The sequence below is a fragment of the Podarcis erhardii genome (assembly GCF_964252035.2).
Source record: "Podarcis erhardii genome assembly, chromosome: 13".
NCBI lineage: Eukaryota > Metazoa > Chordata > Lepidosauria > Squamata > Lacertidae > Podarcis > Podarcis erhardii.
Window position 1 is genome coordinate 24,053,219 of NC_138502.1, and position 10,278 is coordinate 24,063,496.

Genomic DNA, 10,278 nt, shown 5'->3' on the forward strand with positions numbered 1-10,278 from the left:
ATAGATTTGAAGATTGTATTTAAAAGGTAAGCTATCATTTTTAATTAACCTTATGTATTCCACTTAGTTATTCTTGGATATGCTAGCTTGTACTTTTAATACTATGCCTCTGTTCTATATAGCTTCATTAGAAGAGTTACATGCATACTTACATATCTACCACTGACAAGAATGAAAAAGTACTTATATTTTTCAAAGTCTTACCCAGTGTCCTAATCTAGAAATAAAATTATATTATATGGGAGTCATATATTCAAATGTCTGAAATCTCACTCTAATATAGCACAAGAAATAGGCAAAATTATTTTGCATTCTATTGACTTGTTATTTTTATGTTAAACAATTTTTTAGTGAATTCACTTAGAAATCTTTTTAAAATGTGTTTGTGATGTTTCCCCAGATGTGGTGTGAGAACACAGGAATGTAGGAAAGAAAAAAAGGGAAACATCTAATAAGATTTCAGGCTTTCTCAATAAATTACCTGTGATGCATATAAATATTAGTTGATCTGTCTATCCAGGGAGTTTCTATAATTTTGATCCTACACATTTTTATCTAATCATAGCATTATCAATTTCAATGTTGATACTGTAGTTTCAATACTGTAAATGTCTAGTTTATATATAGTCAATTCTTTTACTTTCTCAAATATTAAGCAACTTTTATTTCTCCCCTGATCACCAAAAACAAATCTTTATACAGGACTTAGAAGATATGAATGAGTCTGAAATAACTGAATTTGTCCTCATTGGATTTTCTGGACATCCCAAAACAAAGATAGGATTGGCGGCTTTAATGACCATCATCTACTTGGGAAACATAATCGGAAATGGACTCATTCTGTTTGTAGTCATAGCTGATCCTCGGCTCCACAATCCAATGTACTTCTTCCTTTGTAATCTGTCCATCATTGATATCTGTCTTTGTACATCTTCAGTTCCACAATCTATTGCCAACTGTTTGGTGGACAGACCCGTCATGTCTTTTGCTAAATGTTATATTCAGATGTACACTGGTATATACCTTGGATCAACAGAATGTTTCTTGTTGGCAGTCATGGCTTATGACCGGTATGTTGCCATTTCCAATCCACTCCGTTATATGCTTATCATGAACTGGAAAGTTTGCATTGTTTTGGCTATTGTATCGTGGACAATGGCCTTCTTACTTGCTATTGTTCCCTGTCTTGCAAACCCTGCCCACTTCTGTGGACATAATGAGGTAGATCATTTTGCATGTGAGCTCACAGCCATCATGAAATTAATTTGTTCTAACATGGCTGTGGGACAACTGTCAATGTACTTCACCAGCACTGGCACAATCCTTTTCCCCTTCTGTTTCATCCTTTTTTCGTATGCACGTATCCTTGTGGCCATTTTGAGAATCCATTCATCTGGAAGCAGACTGAAAGCTTTCTCTACTTGTGGATCTCATCTAGCTGTGGTGCTGGTGTTCTTTGGAAATGCTATAGCACTATACATCAAACCTCAGTCTAAAGACAAACAGGCTAGTGACAAAATTATTTATATCTTTAATCAAGCACTGGTACCCATGTTAAACCCTTTAATCTACACACTGAGAAACCAGGATGTATTAGGAGCACTTAAAAAGGTGGTGGGGAAGAACCTGCAGTCATAATATTGGATGAATCTTGTGAGTTTTAATGGCATTTTAATTTATCATATCACTGTCATGTTTTTAATATGCCTTTTAAAAAAATTCCTTGTAAAGAACTTTATATTTCTGAAATGTGCAATAAAAGGAAATAAAAACATAAAAAATAAAACATAATAATAAGAAGCTAAAGCACAGGTTTTGTTGTCATAATGTATGACCTCTTTATCTATCATCTATCAATCCAGTTGTTCTGTAAATTAGATATGGGCTATCCTACCCGAATGATTTAATCTGTTCAATATATTAGAAAGATAAGCTATTATTTTACTGATAAAGCAGAAATGGTGAATTGGTGGTCCTACAAATGATGTTTGACTCCTTCTCTCAGCAGCCTGAGCAACCGTAATAAGTAGTCAGGGATGATAGAAGCTTTAGTCCTGCAATATTTAGAAGTCCACAGGTTCCTCAACCCTATGATAAAGCAAATAATTTGGAAACCAAAAGGCCCAGTTATCAGATGAAATCTTCCTATAACCTAGCATTGAATCACCTCTGGTTTCTGGAACTAAATAAGCCCGGCAGAGATCTTAATTTGTTCTGCAAATGTTTGCAGAACAAGTCATGTTTGCCAAGTCAAGCCACGCCCTTCCACCCTACAACTGATGTCAAAAATTAAATTCTGAGAAGTTATTTAGAATGTATAAAAATGTTCCAAATACCAGCTGAAAGTGTCAAGAAAAATGAAGGGACATTTTATCATGCTTGGTGGACATGTAAAAAAGCTTTTAAATAGTATTGGATTCAAATACATATGCTGATACAGAGGATTTTGGAGATCAAGTTTCATTTGAAACTAGAACTCTTCCTACTGGGACTAATGGATATAAAATTAGAAAAAGACTGAAACTTTATTTCAATATGTTTCAATATAGCAGAAATACATTTGTTTCAATATAGCAGCAATACATTTATATGCACAGATACCTACAGTTGAGGATAGTTATTAAAATTACTAGACTTAGCAGAGTTAGTGAAATCAATGTGCTTAATCAGAATAATCACTGTTAATATTTACTAAAGATTGGCAACTTCTTATAGACTTTTTGCATGAAAAAGAAAATGAACTATTAATATCTGGCTTTGAAAATTGAAAATAATGTTGGTTTATAGAAGGTGGATTTGCTGTTGGGTGTTATCTTGGAGTGGGTGTGTTGAATAATTTTCTATATAGCTGGCAGATGAAGAATCAGAAGTTCTCTTTATTTTTATCCCCCCCCCCTTTCCCATTCATTTATTCCCTTCTTTTCCCTATTTCTGCCCTGTGTTTTTATTTAGATTAGCATTTTAGTCTTGATAAAAAGATATCTGATAGTCATATTTGTATCCCCCCAATTTCAATAACATTTACTAAAAAAAGAAAAATAAATAGGCAACTTTTAAAAATTAACACATACAACTGAAAGGTGATTTTTTAGTCCAATCCACAACCTTGCCATATTTCCAGTCATTTCTTTGGACAAATGAGATACAGCATAATATAGACAACATTTATGTGTTATACAATAGAAAATAAGACCTATAGGCATTTTACAAGTCTATTATATTCTTCCAGAATACCAATAAAATGCAAAATAAACATTAATTTCAGGTGTTTGTGTGTGTGGACGTGTGTGTGTGTGTGTGTAAACTAGCATGTATAAAATGTGTATACTTTTCAACATAACACAACTTCTGGAGCACAAAAAATAATAGGCACCCAAAACAATGCCATAATGTTGTCTGCCTAATATCTGTTGGTAGAAAGTTCTAAAGTGTCACCTACACTTTTTTAAGACCAGACTCAGTGGATGCAGGAGGGGATCAGAATAACCCTTGAGTGTGTTCAAGTAAATTCAGTGGGATTAATTTTACTCAAGTTGTTGAGGTCTGCAGTTTCATTGTGAAACCTAGTTTTCTGATGATAACTTCAGATTTATAAGCTGGATAGTTGTAGATCTATTTTCAACGCTCTCAAACAAAGTAGTCAGTGGGGATTGTGTCATATGGGAATGTGGAAGGGCAAATCAGAAATGAAGAACTAATATAGCACTGTGTATCTTTAGCTGGATGTAACAATGCACACACACAAATACACATACCTGTCTGTTTAGGAATTAAGCTTATGCTACTTATATAAGGAGAATTACTGAAGGCCTGGATAATGTAAGAAAAATAATTAAGAAAGTAAAAGTGCTATAGCCAGCTTTCAGACCTTTATTTCTTTCCTTTCTTTTTAATTTGATGAACATAGTGAGTCAAAAGGAATCAGTAACAGGGATTCTGAACCTGTGTTGTTAGTAATACACTAGATCTAGAACTGTTTTGAATTTAAGGGAGAACTAAATATATTACGTTTTTATTTTGCAAAAAATGCCACTATAGCTCCAAACATCTTCTTCTCAGTCTTGCATTATGTTACCAAAATATTCTTGCATTATCTTACCAAAATTGTGGGGGGAAATCTACCACAATGAGCTGATGTTTAAAAAAGCATAATGTCACAACTGAGTAGATTTTTCACCCTCATTTGAAGAGATTTTTTAAAAGGTAAGCTCTTCTTTAATTGACATGATTATTTGGATTCCACTGTTTCGATTTGTATTGTAAACAACTCTGTGATCCTTGGATGAAGAACAATATATAAATTTAATAATATTATGATAATAATGTACCTCTGTTCTATAAAGCTTCATTAAAAGTGTCACAATGCATCAGTCCAACTGAAATCCCTGGAATGTTTAAAGATTTATCTTTGACAAAGCCTTACCCATTTTTAACCTTCATATGAAAGGGACGAAAATCAATGAAATAATAATCTGGGATGCTTCCAGCCAACTGAAAACAGTTTTTCTCCCTTCCTCTTGCAACTGTTAAAAATGTTTTAGAAACATGCTGGGAATTTTAAAATGTGCCTTAAATGAAAACATGTTGTTTTGTTTTTTATTAGTGTGCATTTGAAAGTGTAGAAACCATCACATAGTTCTAGATAAAATGGAAGATAACATAACAAGAGAAAATAGCTTTTAAACCCCTATTTCACATGTAAATTATAATTAGATAGCATAGCATAGTTACCTTATACTGAGTCACACCATTAGGCCATTTAGCTCATTATCTTCTAAACCGACCAATAGTGACTCTTTGGGGTTTCAGACAGGGAAAGCTGCCCTGGACACAGAATTGACCTTTTGACCTTTTTGTCCCTATCTGAAGATGCCAGAGATTGAATTAGGAACCATCTGCACACAAAGCAGATGCTCTTCCATTGAGCTGCAGCCCTCCTTCCTAAATTATCAGATATTATGACATTAGGTATATGCAGATAAAATGAATGCCTATTGGTATTAATCATTTTGGCTGAATAGTGTTTTGTGTATTTGGTCTACCAAAGGGACGTGGGTGGCGCTGTGGTCTAAACCACAAAGCCTAGGGCATGTCAATCAGAAGGTCGGCAGTTCGAATCCACACAAAGGGGTAAGCTCCCATTGCTCATTTCCTGCTCCTGCCAACCTAGCATTTCGAAAGCATGTCAAAGCGCAAGTAGATAAATAGGTATCGCTCTAACGGGAAGGTAAACGGCGTTTCCGTGCGCTGCTCTGGTTCACCAGAAGCAGCTTAGTCATGCTGGACACATGACCCGGAAGCTGTACGCAGGCTCCCACGGTCAATAAAGCGAGATGAGCGCCGCAACCCCTGAGTCATCCGCGCCTGGACCTAACAGTCAGGGGTCCCCTTACCTTTATTTGGTCTACTGCCTCTAGCACTTTTTACTAACTTATTCCAAATGGAACTTTGCCACATCATAGAAGCATTAGCCATGTCAGACCAATGGTCTATGTAACTTTTTGTTTTGTTCTTCAAATGATGCATAGTAAGGTACTGCTTGAGCTTTTGCAAGCAGGCATGATAGAGTCACCAATCCTCCTTCGTTAGGTCCACCACCCAGTGTTTACATGCATAGTGTCCGTGTAGTGTACCTTTTTCAAAGATGCTTAATAGCAGAGGCAGATTGACCATCATTTGGAGCAAGAAATCCATTGTATTTGGTGCAGTCCCAAGATGATATTTATTCATCTTCGGGTTTTTCAGTTTATTCTGGCAGATCTATTGTACTGCTATTGTTAGAGTCATATTTTAATTTTTAATTATTTCTAATAAATCCCAGTACAAAACCGGGAGCCATATGTAACTGGTTTCCTTTCTACTGAACAATTCTATAGTTGGAATTAGGAGAATTATACAGAAATATTTGTTTTTCGTTGGATATTGGATATATTAAATTAACTATATTGCTTTGGAATTAAGGCCAGAATGGGTTTCATGAATTTTCTGATCTTAACCTCCTTGTGGTCAGTAATTATAAATGGACTCATGGTCTTAAGTAGTTGCTAAGTTGAATGCACATTTTTTCATTTTTCCATGGTTGACACTCTTTTACCACCACTTCATTCTCATAAGCTAAAACGCTGTTTAGTGGACAAACCTATCATGCCATTAACCAGGTGTATGTTGCAATCTCCAGTCCCATACATTATATATGCCTTGTGTACATAAACTTGCAGTTGGTAGCTGTGCCCTTGTATTGTCTCATGCACTTCATATTTCCTACTGTTTTGAGCTTTGCTGATTCAGCAAATTAATTTGGACACAGTGATACATAACATGTAGCATGTAGCATGTAACATGTAGTATGTGAGGTTTCATTAAATGGATCTACTCAGCGAGCATATTGGACAAACTGGTTATGAAGTACATGTTCTTTCCCCCCCCCCCAAGTCTCCTTCCCTACAATATCACTGGGTTTTTTGTATATCAGTTATGTGATGCATGTTGTTGTTGTAGTTGTTGTTGTTGTTGCTGTTGTTGTTATTCTGCCCTATACCCAGAGGTCTCAGGGTGGTTCACAGGGTAGTTCACGGAATAAAATCAAAATATAAAGCCACAAAATACGTAATCAAAATAAAAACAACAACAACCCAATCCCCCCCAACCCCCCTCCACTTGATTGTCTATTTAGCTATCAGTTCTATAGTTCAGATCCTAAAAATTGTTGATGCAATTTAATGGTATCAATATCTTGGTTCACAATATTCATATAAATTAGATTTATATATAAGTTAGATTAAATATGGTTAATCATCTAGCGTTCTCAGATATTGAATATCTTTAATATCTTCCTTGATCACTCCAAAAAATCTTTCTGCAGAGCGTATAAATGAATGAGACTGACATCACTGAATTTGTCCTCATTGGCTTTTCTGGACATCCCAAAACAAAGATAGGATTGGCGGCTGTAATGACCATCATCTACTTAGGAAACATAATCGGAAATGGACTCATTCTGTTTGTAGTCATAGCTGATCCTCGGCTCCATAATCCAATGTACTTCTTCCTTTGTAATCTGTCCATCATTGATATCTGTCTTTGTACATCTTCAGTTCCACAATCTATTGCCAACTGTTTGGTGGACAGACCCGTCATGTCTTTTGCTAAATGTTACATTCAGATGTACACTGGTATATACCTTGGATCAACAGAATGTTTCTTGTTGGCAGTCATGGCTTATGACCGGTATGTTGCCATTTCCAATCCACTCCGTTATATGCTTATCATGAACTGGAAAGTTTGCATTGTTTTGGCTATTGTATCGTGGACAATAGCCTTCTTACTTGCTATTGTTCCCTGTCTTGCAAACCCTGCCCACTTCTGTGGACATAACGAGGTGGATCATTTTGCATGTGAGCTCACAGCCATCATGAAATTAATTTGTTCTGACAAGGCTGTGGGACAACTGACAATGTACTTCACCAGCACCTGCACAGTCCTTTTCCCCTTCTGTTTCATCCTCTTTTCGTATGCACGTATCCTTGTGGCCATTTTGAGAATCCATTCATCTGGAAGCAGACTGAAAGCTTTCTCTACTTGTGGATCTCACCTAGTTGTAGTGCTGGTGTTCTTTGGAAATTCTATAATCACATATATCAAACCTCAATCTAAGGACAGTCATACTATTGATAAAATTATTTATATCTTTAATGCAGCACTGATACCCATGTTAAACCCTTTACACTGAGAAACCAGGATGTGTTAGGAGGGCTCAAAAGGCTGGTGGAGAAGAAACTGCAGTCATAGTGTTGATTGAATCTAGTGTGTTTAGACATTATTTTAAACTGTCATGACACTTATATTTTCAGTTTTCTTTGGGTGAAAGGGAGGGGGATAATGGAGCTGCATTAATATTTTTCTAAACAGAGTGAATAATATTGATAATAATAGAAATAGAAACAAAAAGATAGGTTTCATTTATATAACATATCCACTGTATATACTCAATTACTCAATCCAGTGGTTCTATAAATCCTGGGAGCAGAATATATTCAAATAATGAACAAATTCTCTATAGCAAATTAAGCTCTGGGGAGAATGCATAATATGAACCTATGAGGACTTTAAAAAGAAAAATGCATTCCAATACATAGTGATGAGAAAAATGCTTTACCCATGAGGATATCCTCATGGGTAAAGCATTTCTTCTAGCCAATTTTATCTGTGCAAAAGCACTTACATTACCTAAATGAAGCAGCCCATAGGCAGAGCTTTTTTTCAGCTGGAACTCACCAGAACCCAGTTCCAGCACCTCTCAGGTGGGTACCATTGCCATTCTAGGAGAAAAAGGAAGGTGTTCATGCTGAGTTCTGGCACCTCTTTTTCTAAAAAATAATAATTAAAAAATGGCACTGCCCATGGGCAAGGCTTTATCAATATACCAGCAGTGATTCAATTCAAAACCCAGCATTCAGAAATCATCTGGATGCACAGGGAAGCAGGCAGAAAGCAGATTCAGTGTCACATTTTGCCAAAGTTGCGGCAGGATCTGATCATTGTGATACAAAGAGGCATACCACATTGAGCATAATTTAAGTGGGATTACATCAACAGACACACCCGCCCCCCGCCTAGGATATGACAGATTGTGAAATACTTGCCCAGAGCCTTTTTGGATATGATGCCCAAAGTATGCACCTGAATATCCCCTAGGGGTGGGTCCATGCAGGGGTCAGAAATCCTCTCTGTGGCTCTCTCTCTTTCTGCAGCAATGTCAGGATGCTCCCTGAATAAACTCTGGTTGGAAGCCTCATGGCAACTGTGCTCACCCATCACTGGGATCCTCAAATCTTGGGTGGAACCATCCAAGATATATTGAGTGGCTTGATGGTTCGCATAAAGTTAACACAGAGGGTATACAGCCACTAACTTGATAGGTATGGAGGCTATACACCGGTCCTGAAAGACTTACATTGGCTCTCAGTACGTTTCTGAGCACAATTCAAAAGTGTTGGTTCAGTATACCTGAAGGAGTGTCTCCACTCCCATCGTACAGCCCAGACACTAAGATCCAGCTCTGAGGGCCTTCTGGCGGTTCCCTCCCTGAGAGAAGTGAGGTTACAGGAAACCATGCAGAGGGCCTTTTTGGTAGTGGTGCCCACCCTGTGGAACACCCTCCCATCAGATGTCAAGGAAATACACAACTATCTTACTTTTAAAATGCATCTGAAGGCAGCCCTGTTTAGGGAAGTTTTTGATGTTTCATTACAGGTAGGTAGCCATGTTGGTCTGCTGCACTCAAAACAAAGAAAAAAAAAATCCCTTAGAGACCAACTAAATTTGTTATTGGTATGAGCGTTCGTGTGCATGCACACTTCTTCAGATTATGAATTCTTCAGATGTATCTGAAGAAGTGTGCATGTACGCAAAAGCTCATACCAATAACAATCTTAGCTGGTCTCTAAGGTGCTACTGGAAGGAATTTTTTTTAATTTAATTTTAATATTTGATGTTTTATTGTGCTTTTATTTGTTAAATCATTTTTATTAATTTCCCAATAAAAACATCCAATTAACATATAAAATCATAATCAAATAAAAAGGAAAAAAAAACTAAAATAAAAAGGTCAAATTATCTTACAAATTGTAATTATTAATTTTTCAGGCTTCCCATAGTCTGGACCTTGAAGCATAACTCCAAACCTCAATTCTGCCTCTTGTTGTTGTTTCCATATTTCCACATCTCAATTATAACACTCTAAGTTCTTGTCTCTGCTCTGCAATTCTCAATCATGTCAGAAATCATATATCCTTTCGTCCGTCGAGTATAGCTTTATTTGCGTGTTGAGGTCCCCAATCCACCCCCCAAAATAACTCGCAACGGACACGTAATTTTTTGTTTAAGATTTTTGGCATGATTTTGGCCACAACTTTATTAAAATACAAACTGTGAGTGGTTGTTTAGGCATTGGTTAAGACTATCTGTCCCCCCGCCTGGGGACAGAACTGACTTCCGGGCACCACCGAAAGACAGTGCGGGGGAAAGCAAGTCGGGGAAGAATTGGAGCTGAGACACAGACCCTCAACTCTCACCCCCCTGCTCCCCGAAGGCTTGCCGGCCCTAGTCCCACTCCAGGGATTGGACGAAAAGATGGCAAGCCCCAGGATTCCTTTAACGGAATTCCCTTTCCGCAGCAACCATGGAGGGGCAGGCCCAGCCTATCCTAACCCCTCCTCCACCAGATTTATAACCAATGCCTAACCACAACCTTACAAGTTGTGACGATTTGCTACGCAG

General features: G+C 37.1%; 2 protein-coding genes across 2 annotated transcripts; both read left to right on the forward strand.

Moving 5' to 3' along the window:
* On the forward strand, positions 1 to 1,638 carry LOC309327539 (olfactory receptor 13H1-like; the record flags this gene model as incomplete). The annotated part of the gene is made up of 2 exons (XM_081836837.1): positions 1 to 26; positions 703 to 1,638. The coding sequence occupies exon 2, from the start codon at positions 715 to 717 to the stop codon at positions 1,636 to 1,638; it is 924 nt and encodes a 307-aa protein (XP_081692963.1). The 5' UTR covers positions 1 to 26; positions 703 to 714.
* A 5,233-nt stretch (positions 1,639 to 6,871) lies between these two features.
* LOC309327553 (olfactory receptor 13H1-like) lies at positions 6,872 to 7,729 on the forward strand (the record flags this gene model as incomplete). The annotated part of the gene is made up of 1 exon (XM_081836854.1): positions 6,872 to 7,729. One exon carries the CDS (start codon positions 6,872 to 6,874, stop codon positions 7,727 to 7,729), a length of 858 nt encoding a protein of 285 aa, XP_081692980.1.
* Between the last annotated feature and the right edge of the window lie 2,549 nt (positions 7,730 to 10,278).